The 21,625-nt window shown below is 40.1% G+C and overlaps 1 protein-coding gene across 3 annotated transcripts; it reads right to left on the bottom strand.

Moving 5' to 3' along the window:
- Positions 1-521: 521 nt before the first annotated feature.
- On the bottom strand, positions 522-20,649 carry LOC109993748 (FYVE, RhoGEF and PH domain-containing protein 5-like). Of its 3 annotated transcripts, none has more exons than XM_029279882.2 (21): positions 20,380-20,649; positions 17,074-19,600; positions 11,538-11,691; positions 11,124-11,182; positions 11,003-11,033; positions 10,318-10,469; positions 10,036-10,192; positions 8,407-8,497; positions 8,269-8,319; positions 7,744-7,802; positions 6,915-6,986; positions 6,596-6,664; positions 4,783-4,866; positions 4,452-4,531; positions 4,188-4,284; positions 3,903-4,040; positions 3,644-3,746; positions 3,074-3,210; positions 2,456-2,554; positions 2,091-2,245; positions 522-1,561 (listed from the first exon to the last, which is right to left on the bottom strand). In XM_029279882.2, exons 1-21 carry the CDS (start codon positions 20,387-20,389, stop codon positions 1,525-1,527), a joined length of 4,362 nt encoding a protein of 1,453 aa, XP_029135715.1. In that variant the 5' UTR covers positions 20,390-20,649; the 3' UTR covers positions 522-1,524. The 3 variants fall into 3 exon arrangements, with proteins under 3 accessions (XP_029135715.1, XP_029135714.1, XP_020502468.1); XM_029279881.2 differs by having other exon boundaries at positions 2,429-2,554; positions 20,380-20,648; XM_020646812.3 differs by having other exon boundaries at positions 2,429-2,554; positions 8,407-8,494; positions 20,380-20,648.
- Positions 20,650-21,625: the final 976 nt, after the last annotated feature.

The raw sequence follows: 21,625 nt of genomic DNA, 5'->3' as shown, positions 1-21,625 counted from the left end.
AGAGAGAGGAGAGAACAGAAATAGGACTAGATAGGGAGAGCAAAGTGATGAATGATCTGTCCTCTATATAGGACGAGGTATGAGCAACTTTTCAGCAGCCCCAGAAAGCAAACTTTCTGCCTGAAATTATTCAGGTCAAGAATTCTCAGGGGAGGACAAGAAGCAGAGCAGGCCTGGCCTTTCTTTGGCCGCACTGCACACTGGCCTACGTGTCACTCAGTCAGTCTCCCAAGCAGCATAAAGTGAGATCTGAGCCACACAGCCAGCTTGGCTTTTCATGAAAACAGACCACACATGGTCTACATGTCAGAACTGACGAGACATGCTCATAAATAGTGTGTTTAACTGGAGTGAAAACTGTTGGGTATAGCATGGAGGCTAACGTCCAGCCTTAATGTATTTACAGAGCTCCATTAGCAAGGCCACAATGACAGAAAGTCAATGACAGCCTGCTGAAAGTTTCGCCCACTTGCCCTCTAGAGGGCAGCAAGAAGGCAAATAGAAAACACAAAGACCGTCTCTGTCGTTTCAGCCTCATTACTTCATTTTAAAATAATATTGTCAGACATTTAAACAACTCAACATCAAGTACAGTACAGTTGAATCCAGAGTTGATCTGTGCATTTCTGGATATTGAGTCTTAATACAAAAAAGAATGTACATTCTTCTTTTTGAAAGTATTTGAAACAATAAAGCATGATAAAAAGCACTTTAAGTAAATTAGGTTAAGTACAGTAACTGAAGTTATTCGGCCTAAGTGATTAAGGTAAACTAATTTAATTAATTCCTTTTAATATCAGTCTAGAAAATATCATAATTATGCATTAACTGGCATGACAATCTCCTATAATACAGTACATGGAAAAGCAACACACTTTTCTATAAGATCTAAATTACTCACTCTTTGACGTCACAGCCTGTGCGTTAATATATGAGTCATTTAATCCAGTGAAAGAACTCATGTAGAAGTGAAGGTATAACTACATTATTCATCAGGCCATGTCAGATTTTGGTATTTTTGAGTGGCGGTGAAATAAATTACAGTTTTTTTCAGCCTCCCTGGAAGCAACAGTACAATGACTGATAATATGTCCAGATTTTGTATGGTTTCTCATGTGGTTTTAAAATATTAGATATGTGCAAAAATAATTAAAATCGTAGAATGTCTTTCCCCCCAATAGTTTTCTCCTTGATCTGGAGGAATGTCTCTGATCAGCTTCTGGGAGGAAATACAGGTCACACCATGTAACGTTTTACTCTGGCAGGTATCTGGGCCAACGCCTGTCGAGGCTCTCAGCATCACACCTGCTGCAGCAGCAGGCGGGGGACACAGGAGGTTGACAAAGTAGGTAATCATGTCCCCTCTCAAAGAACATCGCGTCTTATTTTTATTCAGTCCAGCAAGGCAAGTTTCAACTTGCAGACATTATCAGATAATCTTCCCATTTTGGTTTCACAGTCGGTTTGTAGCAGAAGAAAGACATCAGACTTCTATTTCCAGCCAACTACCCAGAACAGCTGATCCTATAAAACTGTGGCTTCCTCCATGGCATTTACCCACCTGTAAGAAGAGAGGATTATAAAATGAGAAACAAAACTATGTGACATGCAGTTGTGTTTAAAGATAACTTTTTTTCTGCGCCTGTTCTGCATGACAGACATTATTAGCGGAGGTCATATTGAACTGTGCTTCTGAATGAACATAAAAGAAGTAAGTTTCACAAATTTTTCTTGTTCATTAAACTCAGTCTGTACTTCTGCCCAGAGAAACATCAAAACTCCAAACTGGATTATGTGCATTTCCAACTTGTTGTGATGCCTACAATCTGTCAAGAATTATTCGTACACTTTGTCAATGAGGCAATGTTAAATGCCTGTCCCAAACCAAAGTTATTAAGAAGACACATTCATGCTTGTGTTTCTTTCCAAATACTAAAAACAGATCAGTAGAAACCCAGGCATGGTGAGTCTTTTAGCCTTTAACAGCAAACCAGACATCATTACTATAGTTGGAGGTAATAGTAAGACTTACAATTTTTCATGCTAAGTCTTCAAACATTTTGAAGTTATTATATGTCTATTTATCTCACCTCTGGGCTGTGTAGTTGTCTGTGGCTCTAAAGGTGTAATACAAGGTTTTTTTGTGGTAAAGCTGGAAGATGTTTGCCTCCTCCTCTCCCTGCAGTCTGTCAGGTAGCTTCACTGTGAATCCCAGCAGAGGTAAACTCTCAGATGCTACTTTTTCCTGCAGACAGAGAATATATCAGGGAAACAGAAATGGATTAAAGATACAGATATATAACTTATGGCATTTCAGCACTTTTAGTAATCAAACAACAAAACCTGACAGCTTTGGACCTCACTGTCTCACTGTGTGAGTGTGAATATATGCTGTTTAGGTTAAAGGGGAGTGCATATTTCCCCTCACCTCTTGAGCTCTGTAGGTGTAAAGCACCTTGTCTTTTAGGAGGAACCACAGTCTCTTCCAGCTCCTCTTGCTCTTCTTGCTGCAATGCAGACTGCCGCTGATAGAACCCTCCTCTGACACTGTCACCTGTACAGCATGGAAGCAGGAAGGGGATGGTAATGTTTCTTATGGCATTTACATATTGCCAGTTCAAGACAGGATATTTACGCCCCTGGTCATTTCGTCTGCAAATTGTAACATGTGTACCACATTGTGGGGCAAAGTCATTCTGCCCCTGATCTGCCATCGGAGGTAGTAACAGAATAGCAGAGGCCTAATAGTGTGGTGATGGTAGTACTGTGTAATGTTGGAGGAAGTAGGGCAGAGCAGTGCCGTGTGTGTGCGTGCATGTCTGAATTTGTGTGAAGTTCCTGGTGTGAGTTTACACACCCTGCTTTTCACACTTTTGCAACCCTACTGCAACACTTCAACGCAATGTAAAATCACACACTGATAAGCCTTCTGTGGATGCAATGTGTAAGTACAATGTCATAGTGAGAGCAGAACTTTGTTATGGCCCTGTGCAGAATCTCAATGTGTAAACGGCTTTAGATGGCATTACAGAGCCCTTTTCTGAGAAGAGAACATTTAGAAGGTGTAGTGTACCTGGGTGAAGGAGGCGGTTCCTTTGCGATGTCTCCAGATGTTTGGAGGATGAATGTTTTGGAACACAGAAGAGAGGGGACGACTGGAGCGGTTTGGACGAGGGCTACAGTCACCTAACAGCAAGGACACATCTCCTCCTAAAGAAATACACAATTTCACTACAGCAGAGGACAAGGACAAAGACTGTCACACCCGCACTACCAGAGCTACACAGAAGGTTAACTGTAAGTCTTCGTGTATGACAAAAACAACACAGCACAGGCAATATGCTTCTTTGGTGAATCATATTGAGGATAAGCATGAGTAACAATTAAAGAACACAAAAGTTGTTGTTGTTTGTCTGCAAATGTGAGTTATTTTAATTGAAATGTTTTTTCTAAATGAACCTCAGGCTTAGCTTTAGAGATTTAATTTAGACATGTTCCATACATTTTACATCCTCATCCAGAGTCCTTTGAACAAAAGATTACTGTTTCAAGGATGACTTGCTCCTTTATTTACTGCTTTCTAGATTTTGAGTTAGCTGGAAATAGATGTCTGATGTCTTTCCGTAGATATTGTAGTAGTCACCTCTCTTCTTAAGCTCGCTGTAACAGTGATCACAGACTTTGGCCAGGCGGTTGTTCATGTACTTCAGTGGATATCGGTTCCTTGAGCAACTCCGACAAACAATCTGTGTCAAATGAAATAAAGGCTTGTCAGGAACAATAAAAATATGGCGAAAGAATGAGTGCATTCATGTCAAAAACACTTTGGCAGAATCTGTCGCATCCTGTCTAACGGATAGAAAACCATTATAGAGCACAATGTTTATTTGTGTGTGACTCACTCTCCCACAGCCATGGCAGTGATGTTTGCGCAGAGTGAGGCTGAAGTCTGAGGTGCAGTTCATGCACATCATCACCTGTGAGACTGGAACAAGTGTAGGAGCTTTTTCTCCGAGAGCCAGGCGCAGACAGTCTCTTGCCTGGAACAAACAAACAGAAACACAAAAACCCTATCAAACTGTGGTGATTGGCATTTGCATGAGACACTCTAGTTGCATGACGCAAACTGACTCAATCTCATGGTGACTAAAAGAGCAAGTGAAAAAGATACATTATTGTTTGTTCACCTCTCCTGAGCAGCTGTTAAATGATGAAGAACCCCTGGTATGTTCAGTCACAGTGTGGCTCAGAGTGTAAAACCAGTCTTCTCTTTCAATGAAGGAACTGCAAATAATCAACACACAATCACAATACTATTACAATAACGCAATTATTAACACCAAGCTGCAGCACAAAACATTTTATACCCACTAGGGTTCAAAAGGTTTCAACCTTTAATCGCTGCCATTATTCAACACTATCCATTATTCAAACAGTACCATGTGTCCTACCTTGCAGACAGCGTGATGGAGATGTCTGTTCCTTCAATCCTCAGGGCATTTTGGGCATTTTCTATGATGGGTTTACTGACCTGGGACATTAATAAAATGATAAATTAAATACCAGAAAGACAGAGTGAATGGAAAAAGTCCCAGTCTGACAGTATGGGAGCAAACACTTTCCTATCCAAATAAAGGCAAAAAGCCCAAAAATAAATCTTACTTATTATTTCATGTTTTATCAGCTGAGAAGTTTTGTGTTGGGAAAAATACTTTCAGATGTAATTTCATTAAAACGTCTGTCTATTTGAAAAGTAGAAAATGGTCCATGGAGGACTCTGACCTTCAGCCCAGTGAGGGGCAGAGTATTCTTCAGTCTGTATTTCCCATCTTGCTGAGGATACGTGTACAGCAGCACATCATTCATCTGACAACAGACAGAGATAACACTCATTAGTCACAGTTATGAAATTATTTAAATGGGAGCAAAGGAAAGCCTTTAGTGGTTATATGCACCCCAAGTATAGAGGCTATAGTCCTTGAAGTGGGCGGCTTGGTTTCAACTCCAACCCCAGCATGTCATTCCACACACTCTCATCCCTGTGTTTCCTGCTCTATCCACTGTCCTCTCTACATTAACTGGGCAAAAAGCTCAACAAAAAGCCTAATGCACAATAAAAAGAGACTTTGTTGTTCATGTATGTGCAGCATTTCTCCACTAGGTGGCACTCTAGACTTATACAGAACTTGGCTATGCATTCACATATTTGATTCATAAATTGTTAAATATGTGAACCAAACTCTTTGCATTCATTCATATTCATTTAAGGGTTCCGCACATTTACAAAGTTCCAGTGACACCCCCATTTACTCCCCATTTACTCTCCACCTAAAGGAAACTAGTCCCTCTCTACTACTTCCAACTTTGTCTTCTCCAAATACAACATATCTCCACTGGTTAATCTATACCTAAAATATGAAGCACAAGACCTCAATTTAAGACCCCTCTTCAGGATGAAATGTGCTAATTGTTACTTTATTTTAATTGGTGAGCTTCACATTGCTGATTGATGCATGAGCAGGGTTTGACAGCTGTTTTCACACAATTTTCTGGGGGAACATACAAACATGAATTTGTGATGTCACAACTAGTCAGGAAGACACTCATGGTCCGGTCGAGGAAACAATGTACAAATCTGAAGCTTTAAGTGCATCAAACTGAGAATTAACATTTAGGTAACATTTTACAATGAGTATATAACGTTGTAGTTTTATCAGTTAGATATATTTTAATCAGGAGGAGGGAGTAGAACGTATTTTAACACTTTCAAATTATTGTTTGAAGATGGAGGCCTTTAGCGTCTTCAAAATGTCTTTTTTGATCTTTAATGTAACAATTATTATGATCATAAACAAATAACAAAAGTGCATTAAATAGATAAAGTTGATGTCAAGGTGCATCATTCCCTCCTGTATTATTTTCTATTGAGTCATTTTATTCACTGTCTCTGTGTATTCTAGTAATAAGTTTTAAGTGTTGAACCACACATTTCAAAACATACTAGGAGGGACAAGCAGCAAATGATGATAATGCTCTATGGATAATTTGCAAAAGGTTTCATTTTTTAATGTATCTTGATTTAATCGTTTCCCGTAGTACAGGGGGTAATCTTCGACTCTTTCATAATGTATGACTAGTGTAAACCTGGTTGAGACAGGTGGTAAGAAACGGCATTGTTTATATTTTTAACCATATCATCATTCATTTAGCATTATCATAGTCAGCTGAGAGCACTTAAAATATTTACTGTATATATTGGACCATTATTTAGACCACACAATCAGAGTCCTAGAGTTCACAGGTGTACCAGGAGCCTTCAGTATAAGAAACTGACATTGTCCTTCCCTGTGCTGTCAGGAGAGAACTGGCTCAGGAAGTCAGTATTCAGAAACATCCTGTCAGGAAACCTGCTCTTAATAGCTCAGTCTGGACACAGAAACTGACCAGGCAGAAGCTGAGCAACTCTACAAAGACATGTTTTTAGATCTTAGTGTATTTACATAATTAAAATCACATCTTACTTTTAAAATACTATCAAATTAAGAAAAATGGGATTTGTGTCTATAAGACTATTCAAAAGCAAGACAATGTTTACCAAAAACAGATGGCGGGGCTGTCTACTCTTCCTGCTGACCTTCATCAGGGTGCCCTCCTTCACAAAGACCTGATTTGAAAAAGCACATACACAGGATCAAATCAAACTGACATGATCATTAATGCAAAATGATATATGAGAATGACAAGTTACGGGTTTACATATATAAAAAAAAAGCCGTTTTAAAAAATAAATGAAAACTGTCCGGCTGGGGATTCCCAGCTGTTTGATTGTGTAAAGGGCAGCGCGGGGGTGGTGCAGGGCAGACAGGGTGGGCTGGCAGTTCAAAACAGAAACAATGTTGTTATCAGAGTCGTACCCTGCCAGGCTGCAGCAGGTCCCTCTGGCCGAGTACGCTGTACTCTATGTTGACCAGACGCAACAAGTTCTCCTGAGGCACAAAGACAGAAAAAAGCCAGAAAGAGAGAATGAGACGCTGAAATTAGAGAAACCATGAAAGAGCATTATCAGTCTCATTCCTCTGAACTATAACTTTATCAATGACTCACTTTTAGGGCAAAGTTAACCTGGATCAGGCAGGTAAGACATAAATGGTTCTCTTTAAAAAGGTGGAGTCAGACTATTTACAATTTCATGATACCAAAACTAGATTATCTGTGATCCCGTAAAGTCTACAGCCAAGTATGAGGCTCAGAGACTGCTACGTCATGGTCCCAATCTCATCTGAGTGTTGGCATGCTAAAGTTTGCCAATTAGAACTCTAGTTAAAAGCTGACTTGTACTATGGTATACGGGATAAGTGTTTAGGTCAAAAGTAAAATCAACAATTTTTGACAACTGATGATTTTTCCTCAATGAAGATAAAGGGATTCACAAGACCTTCATGGTCACTTTTGTAGAAATTGTTCTACGGGCATCTTTGTGTTAATCTATTGAGCTGAAATTGCTCTCATATTATTTCCTGTGAAAACATTTGGTCAAACCTGTAATGTAAAAAGTGACACTACATTTGCACTGGAAGCACGTAACTTTCCTTCTTTAACAATCTGTTCAGTGCCCTGTTGCACCAGCTAAGTGTAAATTCTGTCTTAAATTATGGTGTAAAGTTTTTTTTAATCCATGCATTCAGTGCATATTGTGTTTTAGCCTACAGATTTACATACTGTATGTAGACACATGAAACTTACCCCCTGTTTTAAGCTGTCATTTGCCTGGTCTGCAAAGTCAGATACCACGGCCACAGCAGCTGTTAAAGACAAACACAGTGACGAAGCACAGAATCAGAGACAACACTATAAGAACGCTTCCACAATGAGTATTTATAATGTATAATGAAGTGTCTCTTTGTTTTTTGTGTGTAGAAAAGTCATAAAAACATCAAAGTGATGAGTCAGAGGCCCGGCTGCATCTGCTGGCTGGGAGTAAGGTGACTCCCTTATCGAACATAAGAGAGAGTGTTGCTGCAACTTGTCTTCTCATGAATTACACATCACAGTCATCACATAAGAAGAGCTGAAATGACTGCTTGGTGGGTTACCACTGCAAACAAAAAAAGATCTAAATTGGCTCTCCCATGGCCATTTCTCCATGCCAAATGAGTGCAAATAAATTCAGTGTAAACACAGAGCCACAAACACAGGCCAGTACAGCTCCCCTGTGAGTAACAGTGAGCAGCCTCTGTCCACACTGCCTCTGCTCTTTGTTTACTATACCCTGGGTGTCTTCATATTCCTGGGAATCAGGGGAGAGGTTGTTCAGGTAATCTGTAAGAGAAGAGAGAACAAATGAATGCAACAAATAAGAGTGAAGTATAGTTTCATTCAGAAAAGAAACCTGAACAAAAGACTGACCAGTGAGGAGCATGCGGTACTGAGCTACACGCACGATGACTTGCAGGAGCTGATGTTTCAGAGACACTTTATCCCCTGCTGGACTCTGCTGCTGATGTGAATGAAACAGATAAAACATTTTGATGGTATCGTTCCTGCTCATAATGTCCAAATATACTGCAGACATCCACATGAACTTTAACAAAACAATCAAACAGGCAGGAGATCCCACTGAATGTGAGTATGTTTCTATTAAGTGTGAATAAGACTCTTTGTATCAACACCTTGTTTCTCAATACAAAGACACACACACACACACACACACACACACACACACACACACACACACACACACACACACACACACACACACACACACACACACACGCACACACACACAAACACAGATTGACACATTCAAATGTATATTTATCGTAGAGATTCTGTTTCTTTTGTCGTACTGTACTTTATTTTGTCAGCTGTTTCCAATTTTAAACTCAAAATTATGAACTGATAATCGTCGGAACTCATAATGATTATAAGCAAACAGATAAATGAGCCTCCTGCACTAACATTAATACACAGGGTGCTTCGGAAAATCTGCAGACTTTAAATCAGAAAAAACAAAACTGCGCAGGTCTGCAAAGACATCCTGCCAACCCCTCTCCTCTGTGGTCTATAAAATGATGAGAAAATACTGTAAAAGTCCTTGGTCCGTGGCTGAATAAAATCTAATTTTGAATTTAATATTGGATAGTAAACAGCTGCTACAGTCTCCCTGTTGAATTGTCAAGCATACAGTTTTATGTGTTTCATATCTTAAATTTATCAACTTAATAGCTTCTCTGGCTGACTGGTTTAGAAAACGCTGTCTTGTGTCTGTTCTTTAATTGAGGCTAATTATAACTCCTCAATAAAAGTGTACTGTTGTGGAGCTTAAAGAAGCAGGTGGGATGTGCAACCGACATAAATTTTAAGTAGCCTTAAGACGTCAGCATTTAACTGTTGTTCTGAGTGGCTCTTAACAAACATATCTGTTCTTAAGTCTAACCATGAGGCCATTATTTTTCCTTAGGGTGTCAGGGCAGTTTCCTTTAACTGTAAAAATATTTGTGTAGCTGTTGCTTTAAATTAATTATTGCTTTCATTTAGCCTTCCTCCTTTTGTTTAAACCTTAAAGGATTTGCATCTTTGAATGTTGAATGTTAGTCACAAGGGTGCCTTTCTGTAATACGCAGTCCAGTACAAAACTTTTCTCACCACCTCTATTTCAATAAAACATGAACTTTATCTTTGTCACTGCATGTAACACACACACACACACACACACACACACACACACACACACACACACACACACACACACACACACACACACACACACACACATACACACACACACACACAAACACACACACACACACACACACACACACACACACACACACACACACACACACACACATACACATCCAGACACACACTGAACTCTGCTCACAAGAGATGTAAGGCAGAGATAAGTGAGGCAGCAGAAGTAACAGATACATGAGACTGAAACCAAAGATTCACTCTTATTTGCAATGAAAACAATTTAGATGCTTTACAGAACACATTTTGTATGTAAAGTTTGAGATGCCCTGTAGGTCTTACCTCAAACTGGTGAACAATGGCTGCAAAGGCAGGTGATGTTTGGCAGCTATCGTCAAGCAGGCTCATACTTCTATCATAGTGGCCAATGTAAGTGGTGAAAACCAAAAACTCTGCTTTTCTGGACAGAAAGATGTCTGCGATCCTCTGGCTCTCTTCCCTGAGTGATGCAAGAAGTCCTTAGGTCACATTTCACACTCTATTAGCTGCATTAATGTTTTCACTGAAGAGGGACGAGTGCATTTCAGGTTGCGTTAACAGCATGGGACAGTGTTAGAGCCTCACCAATGTCGAATTCGATTCTCCAGCTCGTTGAGGATTCTGCGGTGCAAGATGTAAACATCAGGCAGCTCATTGAGAATTTCTCTAAGTCTCTCTTCATCCAGCACAGGGTCCCCCTCATCCCCGACTGCTGCCCCAACTGCTTCCCGAAAGTCCTGGAACACAAATAAATGTTAAGGAACGTTTTTTTCTTACTAAGTTTCTTCTAAAGTCTGCCTTTCTCTGTTTGTTTTTTCTTCTACTCTTCTTCAATATTATTAAAAGATGCTATCTGAACACAGGGAGCCCATGAGATATCACATCAACATGCCCTATCATTGATAAGACCACTGATGCAGTGGTTATCAAGGCAGCACTAGTTCCTCCATCATTGTCACTTCTGGGATGCCCTCGAGCGGGACACAAAGTCCTATTTGTTCACATATCATTAATCCTGTTTAATGAAAGTTCATTTATATAGACTTATGGAAAGCAAACACAGAATGCTGCTAAAAACACATCTGAAATGTTGACATCTGCAGGGAATGAGGAGGTCAACCTGAGCTTTAGAACATGGATTGCCTTTCATTAACAATAACTCTGCAACTTTAATTCAAGTTCAGACTCTATCTTATGGTACGACATAGAAAAGAATATCTGGATAGCTACATGAGCATAACATTGCAATAGAACTGAGTATATTCCTTACGTCCTGGAGAAGCTTGAGGGCTTTCACGTGTCTGTAAACATAAAAAGAAAGAATGAATCAAGGGGGTGAAGGGAACCTGACCATTTGATGGCCAATAAGGAAACGTTTGCATGTGACTTACAATCTCTCTGTATCCACCAGCTCTTTTGCGACGTAAAAGGCTCTGGATCGGCCATCAGGCTGTGAACAATCATGTTATTTTTTGTTTAAAACCAGAGTTTAAAAAAACAAACAAAAGCATTTTGTGCACCACTTAAACAATTATCCCTGACTTTCCTCTCCTCATTGTCTCTGAGCAGCAATCACGTTTTAAATAATGAGGATAGCCTTGTAGCGGCCTATTAACCTCCATTAACCCGCATTGAATGCCTGACTTTTGACTGCAGTTGCCCAAAATGAAAGCAGTTCACTTTGATTTATTTTGTTCCATTTTGTCCTTTAAATAAGTAATCATTTCAGCCTTTTGATTGGAAATGTTTTCACATGAAATTAGAATTCATTAATTTTTTGAAGGAGAAGATTTGTCAGAACTTACCTGTCTGTCATAACTGTTGGCTGAACCTGCGTCTTCCTCATCAGAAGTTCGTCCCTGGTCTTCCTCACAAGCCGTCTCTTTAAGGAGATCACCCACTGAAGTGTTCTGTGGAGCAAGAGCCACTGAGCACACGTTGTAGGCTTCTGTATATGCACTGATGAGCGATAAAGAAAGAAAGAGTTATGGTGAATAGACCAAAATGTATATGCACACAATAAATGATGTGTATACAGCAGATATACATTGATAAGCAATGATATTTTTTGCTGCACATAAAGAAGACAGAAAAATTAGGGATAAAGGTGATGATAATTCAGGAGTGAGCACAAGTGCTGGATTTTAAATAAACCTCTTAAAATAAAGACACTTCCTCTTATGACGGTAAGTTAAGGCCTCTGCATGAGGATCTTTGATGAGTTTGATTCAACCCAACAGAGATACTTCTCCTGTGATTGTTTTATTTTAAAGGCACATTATGACATGTTTAAGAATTTTTTATAGAAAAAAAACCCATCATGACTTCATGGAAAGTCTAGGCCTGCTCTTTCTGTAAATTGTCCTGGGAAGACATTTGTTATGAATTGGCGCTACACAAATAGAGATTGATTGAAGCTACCGTCAACAGACAAATTTCCTTGCTCAGCATGTAGGCTGGAGACAGACAAACAGCTTGCATGGCTCTGTCCAAATGCAACAAAATTCTCCTGTATTCACATCTGAACCTAGTTCACAAACATGTTAGACTTCAATACACTTGTGTGGAAAGGTTAAAAAGAATAGGGTATTTTAGTTTTTTTGTGCTTCCCTCAATTTCCAGTATTTATGCTAAACTAAGCTAAAAATCTGCTGGTTTTAGCCTCTTCATTCAAACATATGGCAAAGGAACTAATATGTGTATTCTCTTAAATGCTAAAGAAGTTCAGTATCAATATACATTTTTGTAAAAACAAACAAACAAATGAAAAGCTTTTATCCTTTAAAAATATTGCAGCTCCATCTTGCTTACCCTACCCCCTGCCTACCCCTGGATTAAAACTTGGTCTTGTCTGAAAAGTATCATTTCAGTTTTGAACAGTGTAAAAAAAAAAAAAAGTATCCACAAATCCGACTTATTGGTTTTACCATATAAACTGTGTTCTGCCCTACAGCTTTTATTCATGAAGAATAAATCCAATGAATTTCATTTAAGCAACCAGGCTATCTTTATGCTCCTTTTTGGTTGTCTACTTTGAAATATTACTATAATAAACATATTCAGTGTTGGAAGCAAACGTGAATAGATAAAACATTGCAGATACCAAGAATTCAATAAACTAAACCTCAAAGGCCTGCAGTGACTTCTGTACCCAACTAGGGATGCATGTCGGTATTTTACGCTATGAAAATCTCTTCTGCAGGGAGCCTAAATGAATATGCTAATGACTGCAGTTCGATAGGGGGTGTAAACTATGCAAATAAAAACACATCCTTAAGTTACAGTAGCTCTGCAATCATCTCCTATGTGACCAAACTCCTTGCAAGTGTTGCCATGTTTTACTCCAAGCACCAGTGGATTTTACCCCACTGAGATGCAAATTAGCTGCGTATGAACAACATATGTGAGCAGTTCAGGTCTCAGCGTTGCACACATTAGAGCGGCACGGTCCATTACTGCTGAAGGGATCAAACTTTGGATGAGATATCTGGGGGGGCTTGAACCACACAGCACATGCACAGAGCTATATTAGGCTTTTATAACACTTTGAATCATACAGCCCTCATTACTTCTCCTGCCATGTTGTAGGAAGGCTGGAGGGGAAATATATGGAGAAAGATTACAGGAGAAGATAAGAAATAGTCATTTTCTTTATGCCTCAGGTTTGTTACAAGATTTCCAGTGATGAGGGATTGACTCCAACAATCTCCAAAGTACAATCTGCTAATATTGCTCCTTCAGGCTACTGTAAAACTAACAGCCTTAACTGAGTCTGCTGCCCAACTAAATATTGCTTTGATATAATTACAGAACCTCGTGCGTAAGTGTTAAGAAGTTTGTTTTTTGATTTATATTGAAGTTTTCTATGGCTGCAGAGTATGGAGTGCAAAAAAGGATCAAATACAGTCACAAAACAAAAATGAATGGAGGCATAACTTCAACAAAAGCAGAACACTCTTCAAGGAATCACGTGTACATGCGTACAGATTGGTTTGACTGACTGGGCTAAGGATATTATTTTAATATAAGGTTCGTTTAAAAGGATATTTTGCATATTTTTAAATGCAAATTAAAAAATGTTTGATCATAATTGTTGCAGTGTTTTTCTGTAAATCAACTAAGCATTGAAAAAAATTATAGAAACTACAAAAAAATATTTGCCCTATACTCCTCAGTTCTATATCAGTATTAAAACATGCATATGTGATATTGTTGGGATCTGTCTCAAACAATGTTGTCTTACATCTAAAAAACGAGATTTGTAGGCAAGGGGCAGCACAACAAAGTACGGTAAATACTTTACAGTACATGTTTCATCCTTAATGTTAACTGATGCCCAAAACAAAAGGATGTTTAAACTAACTCATAAAAAAGGTTAACAGGGCACTTGTTAGTCATGCTGTTGTGAGTAAAGACAGGATGGAGGAGCCGGCACAGTGGAGCAGAAAATGGAATGAAGAATGCGTTTTAATCAGTCAGTTCCTTTATCATATGTACTACATTAAGTTTTATATGTAACACCAAAGTTTTGACCTCCATATAACCAAATACTGTTTTCGAGGCTTTGTTGTACAGTTGATCTTGCACATGATGACCACAGTGATGAGAGGGAAGTACTGCAGTGAACAACTGCTGACTACAGAAGATACTGAGATTGTATCTTAGCCTGTTGTTCTGGTCTGCTTAGAGAAGAGCAATGACTCCACAATGCTCAGACTATTAATCTTCCTGAGCGGCCTGTATGATATGGGCATGGCTAACAGGAATGCAGGGGGGGATGGGTTAATGTTTATACTGTGTGGCTGATCACACCAACAAATAACACCAGCGCAGGAATTCCAGGGGTTTCATTTTAAGCAAGAGGCTATGCACCTAAATTCAATTCATGAATAAAACGAGCCTGTTTTCACTTACATCTGAGGAGACTGCCTTTGTCACGACCATCATCTCTAGCGCTTCCCTCTATACCACCCACCCAGCATGCCCCAACAACACACAGGCACACACTACCTACATCTCATAGCTTGAGGGTACAGTAGCTTATTGTCCTCCGTGCCTACTTTGAGCTCAGCATCAGGGGATTCAACATAATAAATAGTTATAAATCCTCCTCCCCAGGGGCATGGTTATACTCTCAGTGTCCGAGCAGTAATAAAAAAGGCTTGCGATGTAAAGTGTAAAGGATGGCAGAGATCACTTATATTGTGTCCCGGCAGCATCAAGCTGCACAAAATCAAGCACAAACACCCACACACACAGTGGCTGCATAGCTCTATGGATGGGAATCTCCTCTGGTCAGTCCATCATTTTGGTTCAAACTGTTATATCACTACAAGTACAAGATATTTTGTGCAGACATTCATGTTCTAAAAGAGAAATATTCTACTGACTTTGGAGGTCAGGGTTCATTGACATTTTTGCCAGTGCATTTTAATGAGTTTTCCATGACTTTGAGGGAAAGTTTCATGACCATACATTCTCTGAAACAAATCAAATTTCATGTAAAGTATTATCTCAGTATAAAACTGACAGATAAGACGCGTATTTGGTGAAAATATCATTGATTTAGAATGTTGACAGCCCACCACTAACACTTTATTCCCAGTGATGTTGTTAATGAAAATCAAAATATACATTTTATAATTGTTTCCATATTTAAATATCTATTTTTGGCTTGTCAGTGTCTTGTCCTCTAATATTAATGCAAAAGCAGATGCAAAAGTCCAAAACGAATACAACCACTGAAACAAGCTGCAAATAAAAGAAACATGCTGCACAAAGTCTAACAACTGCATCAACGCACTGCAAATACAAAAATGATACATGATGAAAGATATTAATTCATTAAATAATGGCATATAGACCAATGCTGCAAATCCAGTCTTCAATAGAAGAGCTTGTAGGGTTGTTCTGTTAACAGTTTAACAGGATTTATTATTTAGATGAGAAAGCTGCATAGTTGGACGACAGAGAGTATCGTCAAAATTACTGCAACAATGAAATTGAAAGCTAGCCCGACCTGGACTTGGAACAGCGGGGATGAGACAGCTGAGTGGGGGTTGTGTTGGGCCTAGCATGGAGCTAGCACTAGCTGCAGGGCTATCTGAGCTCCATTGCTAATCTTTCCCCTTTACTCAACAGGAGGTAGGAATTATAAGGCCCAAAGGGGGGCATGCAATGTTTTGGTACCCCTGAGGCCAAATGAATCAACTTTGACTTTGGATAAGACAGTAGCATGGTGGTTTCGGCAGGATTGGCTCAAGTGATCCCAGGGCTGCTCTCACCAAGCCTCTTGCTCAGGTCTCTGAAGACAGACATAACTATACGCAGGAGGGGCAAGGTAAAAGGAATTTATTATCAGACCACATAACATAACCGCCACCAGAGCAGAGTGTCCAGTATGCTAAGCCACAACACAACTCTATGACATGTACAGTAACCCACACAGCTTTGGGAAATTTGGGAGTATTACAACATGCTTATGGGATATTTGTTGGGATAAGACTTTATCCAGCAATCCCACTCGCAAAATTACAGAGTGAAGTCGAGGTGAGCTCATATGTGAATAGGTAAGAGTATAGAACATTCACAGAGATTGAGTAGGCAATGTGTTGTCGTTCAAGTTGAATCGAGTTTCAACTGGTTTTGCTCCCTGCCCCAGTTGTCAGTATATTGTTTTCTAAAGTTGTGTTTGTCTTGTGGAACTATCCTTATACATGTTGTAGTGATATTACCACAGAAACTGTCATAACTATGGAAGACTCTTCTTCCTGCACGTAGCATGAACTACCCAGCTGCCCCGAAACCAAACGAAGTATTTAGAATCGTAAGAGTGACACAGACAATCTCCCCCTGTGAGGTTCATGTCTGAAAGGCAGTCCTTGAAAATTTCAAAGCCTGAATGTCCTGAAATTATCTAGAAAATGTCAGGAGTTCATGTGTGAAAGGGGCTCAAATCAGAGGATTACAGACCACACCATATGGAGCCAAACATAACAGTGTCCAAGCCATCCAACGTAAAGCCCAACCAATTTATACTACTGACGATCAAATTATCAAAGACATCCCCAGAAGCACAGGCTGGACTTTGATGATAGCTACACCTCCTCTCTAGCGCCATCACCAGGTCAAATTTTTGACCACTGTTGTTTATAATATACCATACTTCTAAGCTAAAACATTCAATGAGTATCCAGTTGTGTTTAGAGGAATTTAGACTATGCTTGCATGCAAACATGCTAAATTGAGAAAGTAAATGTGGGTAACACAAAGTTGCTAAACATCAGCAGGTTAGTATAAAGCTCAGTTTCAACCTCAAAGAGCTTAGCCTTGTTTACGTACCTTTCTGCTTCCTGTTCGGATGACGGAGTTTTATTCCTGAACCCAGGGAGGCTGCTCATGTCCACATATCCATCAGTCTCATTGGCAGAGGACATCACCCTACCGGGACGGTCGAAGAAGTCTGTAAAGGGGGCTTGTCGGACAGGCCTTCGCTGGGGGACCTGAAGGTTCTCGTAGTCCGAGCTGATGGCAGGTACATTCTCGTAGTCTGAGGTATCTGTGTTGGGGAAGGAAATGGATCGAGGCTTAGTCATTGGAAGAGATGTTGAAGTCACACGAGAGCGTTCCTCAAAGGACTCCACGCGAACAACGCTGCGATTGAGAAAGGCCACAGAGTTCCCTTTTCTTTTGCTGTCCTTGTAGAATAAGAAAGTTGAATCCGGCTCAGCCAAAAATTTAGATTTACTAGCAGAGCGTGAGTTGAGCAGTGGAGAGCTACTTGTACTGTGTCTATCAAGATCCAGCAGTCTGCTGGGCATGTGGTGGGTGAACTCCACAGAGGTCTTAAAGGAGGGTGCACTAACATCCACCACAGGCTTGCTCTCTGTTTTCCGCCTAAATTTCAGCATCAGGAAGCGCTTGATGGAGGATTTCTTTTTCCTGTTTTTCTCTGACAAGTCTCCCTCAATAAAAAGCGAAGGGGAACTCTTAGTGATGGGCCTCTTGGTGATGTAGGCCAGGTCAAATGGAGGAGGGATGTCTGACACTGATGTTGGAGTGGACAAGCCACTCGAAGACAGAGGTGAGCACCGGGAGAAGCTTCCAGATGAACAAATAGCACCTCCTTGTCTTGGGGATCCTTCCCTGTAACTGCAGGCACCAAGAGGCATGTCCTGACCCTCCATCGAGAGGGAGCGGGGGTAGAGGGACAAATAATGCGGTTTGTTGTAGCCTTTGTGTAGCACTGAGCTTAGCATGGGACTGCTGCTCATTGCAGGTTGTCCGAATCCACTCATGTAGGGCTTGTGAACGAACTGCACCCCCATTTCAGACATATTTTTATTAATGTGGTGTGACATTGAGCCAGAGCACAACTCGCTTGTCCTCCTATTAAAAGGAAAAACATTTTCACCCTCTGAACAGTTCCCAGGTTCTTCATAGACATGATCCTCACTGATATCCTGCTCCGTGTCAGTGGAGTCACCCAGAAAAGGTACTATGTGACCCTCTAGGTCTTCCTCATCCCTGAAGACATCCGAGTCATTCAGGGAGAGCAACTGGCTCTCTGATAGAAAAGATGATAGGGAGCTGTCTGTGTTTGTTGGCACTGAGATGGATACCAGCCTGAACCTCGGTTCACAGTCCAAATGATTCAGCGAGATGTCAGTTTTACTTTTCTGATAAGCTCCTAACAAGTGTTCATCACCATTTTTGCTGATGTAGCCATTTTGACCAAGCTCCATGTAATCTTCAGCGTTCATACATTTCGTTTGTCGATCTTTAGCACTTTCCTCACATTTCTCAGACAATACTCCTCTGTTACCAACAGACAACAGATAATTTCCCCGTAGTTTGGTATTCTTGGGCTTTATCTCTTCTTGAATAATGTCCTCTGAAGAGACATAATAAGGTTCATGAGTTGGATCCTCCTCCACTTCCACATTTCTCTTTGCATCAGAGACCTCTTTATAAAATGAACTGGTCTGCTGATTTTCGCCCTTTTCCTTTGTTTTAAGCCCACATCCAAACTTCAGGATTTTACATGAGATGCCACAGTCAGTAGCAAGTTCTTCTTCTTTCTCCTCTCTGTCTGTCAGAAAGACTTTTGTATCAGCATCATTGACAAGAAGATCAGGTTCGTCTGTGAGGGACTCAGTCAGATCATCTGCTGTACAGTCACCTGTTTCAATCTCGTTGATTTGTACCCTTTCCTGCTTCTCTCTCATGTGTTGATTTTCAGCAGCATAGCATCCTGCCTCCTCATCAATGCTATTTACTAAAATGCATTCCACCGAGAGGCCACCTGGGTCAGCTAGTGCCTCTCCTGCATCGAAACCTTCTGCGTTCATGTCCTCCGTCATGTCTGTGTCAACCATCTCCACCACCCCCTCAGAGTCAGCCATGAGTCCAGCATCACTGACCCAAAGTGTTTCCAGGGAGTCCACCTCCTCTGTTAGAGCGCTGTCTGTTAACCTCCAGTCCTCGTCCATCTGCTGAATCACGTCTTCTTCCTCTTCCCTTTCCACCCCTGTTGGCTCTCCATCCTCCGCCCCCCATGATTCCCTCTCTGAATCTTCTTGTCGTTCTAGGATGTAGGCTTTATGTTTTTTCTCCGTTAGCAACCTGTCTGAAACAGCATTGTTTAGACTATTCTCAGTCTCGTGCTCTTCGTCTACTTCGCCTTCGGTTGTTAGCAAGCTTCCATTAACACATCTTGCCTGGTTTCCATTCAGCTCCAGTGTGACTTTAGGTTTTGGGGCTATAGAGGGTTTGGAACCCCTGGCTGCAGACATGAGAGGGGAGGGCCACTTCAGGCTGGCGTGACAAACAAACCTTGGCTTTGGAGCAACAGAAGGCTTGGCGCACTCTGAGAGAACAACAGGAAAAGGAAACTGTAAGATTATGTGCTTTAAAATAGCTTACAGGTCAATAGTATTGTGTCCCTGTGACCTAAAACTGCTAAAAATTGTAGATACTTGTGGTTGCAGTTTGATCATTTTCTTTGTTAAACATGTACAATATTTGCTCAAGAAGTAATTTGGCAACATATCAAACGTCATCTGCCTATACAATGCTGAAAGAGCTAACCAAACTAAAACTAATGGCGATAAAAGAATACAATAAATGCCCTTAAATGAGTAATACTCCACTTTACGTCCTCTGAAAAAGTTTTTTTAAACCAAGGGATTTTCCTGACTCACTTCCTGTGATTGAAGTAAGAGGACCCCTTTTTAAACTGTCTTTACTACTTTGAGAGAAAATAACTTTAAATGCAGCAAATTAAAGTGAGACAAATCATTCACATAGCTTCCAAAATGAGCAACATGGGTGCCAAATCAAATATATATTTTTTAATTACTTTTCACACGGGTATTGGCATGCAGTGAATTAGTTAGCAGTATTGCATTGTCCTCTGCTCTAACATCGAAAATCAGGACTTTGCACACACTTTACTTTGCTCCATATCCTGTCTCTACCGCCGGAATGTAGCTATCCATGGGAATGTAAGAAAAAAGTCGAGAATGTGAATATGTGAGCTCAATTTTACCCCCCTGGCAAATCCTCTCTCGCTCAAAATATGGTAAAAGGGCGAAAACCGACCCACCGTTTAAAACCAGCACCATCCTGTAAAATAAATCATCTCACCTGTGTTCATTTTTGCTGAGCGACCCTCTCCAACATCTCGTCAACGAAAACAGCGTCGATATATACGCAGTTTAAAATAAAATGTTAAAACGAAGAAAAACTCATATTAATCGCCCAAACAGAGCGTAAAAGAGTAAGTGTATGTGAACACAGCTCTTTCTATCTTCCTCTATGAGGGACACGCAGCTCAGCAGATCGTTTGTGCGTCCAGGAGCGCGCGCAGGACGAGACTGGAAACCAAATGGAGAGAGAAGCTCGAGCTGCACTCTGCCATACAATAGACTGCAGCAGCTACAGGTCCACTTTGAAAATGTGATGTACACTCTGACTCACTATATTATAGTAAAAGTAATCAAAAACAGCGGAAATGACAAGACTGCAGGATGCATGAGGGGTTTTGACGGCTATAAAGAACATTATTAACTTAATTCTTACACCACACATTTAAATTTCAAACATCTTTGGTGATGCAAAGATTGATTTTTATTTATTAAGAGCTTAAAAAAAATCATTATTTATATTTATGGCAGTGGAATCATAGAGATTAGTAATAATTTATGGGTTGGTAGATTGATGAGCACATTTAATTTAATGAAAACATTGAAAAGCTATTAAATCTTTGACACATAAAAAACATTTAAACATTTAATAAGCAACTAGTTCCATAATTACAATTTCCCCAGCTTTAAAAGAGACCAATTAGTTCAATTAAACCAAAGGTTTCCTTTATGTTTTCAGTCTGAAATGTGATTGGTTCTGTGAAGTCTATCTGTATTGAGGCTGATCATATAAAAACAACACATTGTCATATACCATGTGTACTTCATATGACGATTGATTTATCATTCATTCTCATTTGTCTCGGTATAAACTAGCCTTGTTTCTCTGAACAGCCTCTGTCTGTCTGTCTAATTGGTACACAACATGCTCTTTTCTACATAACAGGAAACTTCTCTCCCTGTTTCCTGCTCAACCCAACCTCACATCCTTCACAGCTTATGGACATCATGCTCAGCCTCAGCGAATGAACTGCTTGTGAAGTAAGAGGGGCTATTTTTATTCATGAATAGTGGTCAGCTGGTGAAGATTTATTATGCTGTATATCATGGGTACAGTAACATCAAACCCAACATGCTACCAAATTGCATTAATAAAGGAACCCTTGTCCACAGAATTACCCATTTTGAGCCATAACACATAAGCATGATAAGATGTTATCAGGGTAACATAGGGATCTCTGGGAGGT

This window comes from Labrus bergylta, chromosome 5 (genome assembly GCF_963930695.1).
Source record: "Labrus bergylta chromosome 5, fLabBer1.1, whole genome shotgun sequence".
NCBI lineage: Eukaryota > Metazoa > Chordata > Actinopteri > Labriformes > Labridae > Labrus > Labrus bergylta.
This window is presented reverse-complemented; position numbering and strand designations above follow the sequence as displayed.

What these genes read in the sequence shown, in the direction of transcription:
- LOC109993748 (XM_029279881.2), bottom strand. An exon ending in CCAACAGTTATGACAGACAG is followed by an intron (nt 11,183 to 11,537) that starts GTAAGTTCTGAC and finishes GATTGTTCACAG; the next exon opens with CCTGATGGCCGATCCAGAGC. An exon ending in TCCATCACGCTGTCTGCAAG is followed by an intron (nt 4,285 to 4,451) that starts GTAGGACACATG and finishes GATTATTTGCAG; the next exon opens with TTCCTTCATTGAAAGAGAAG.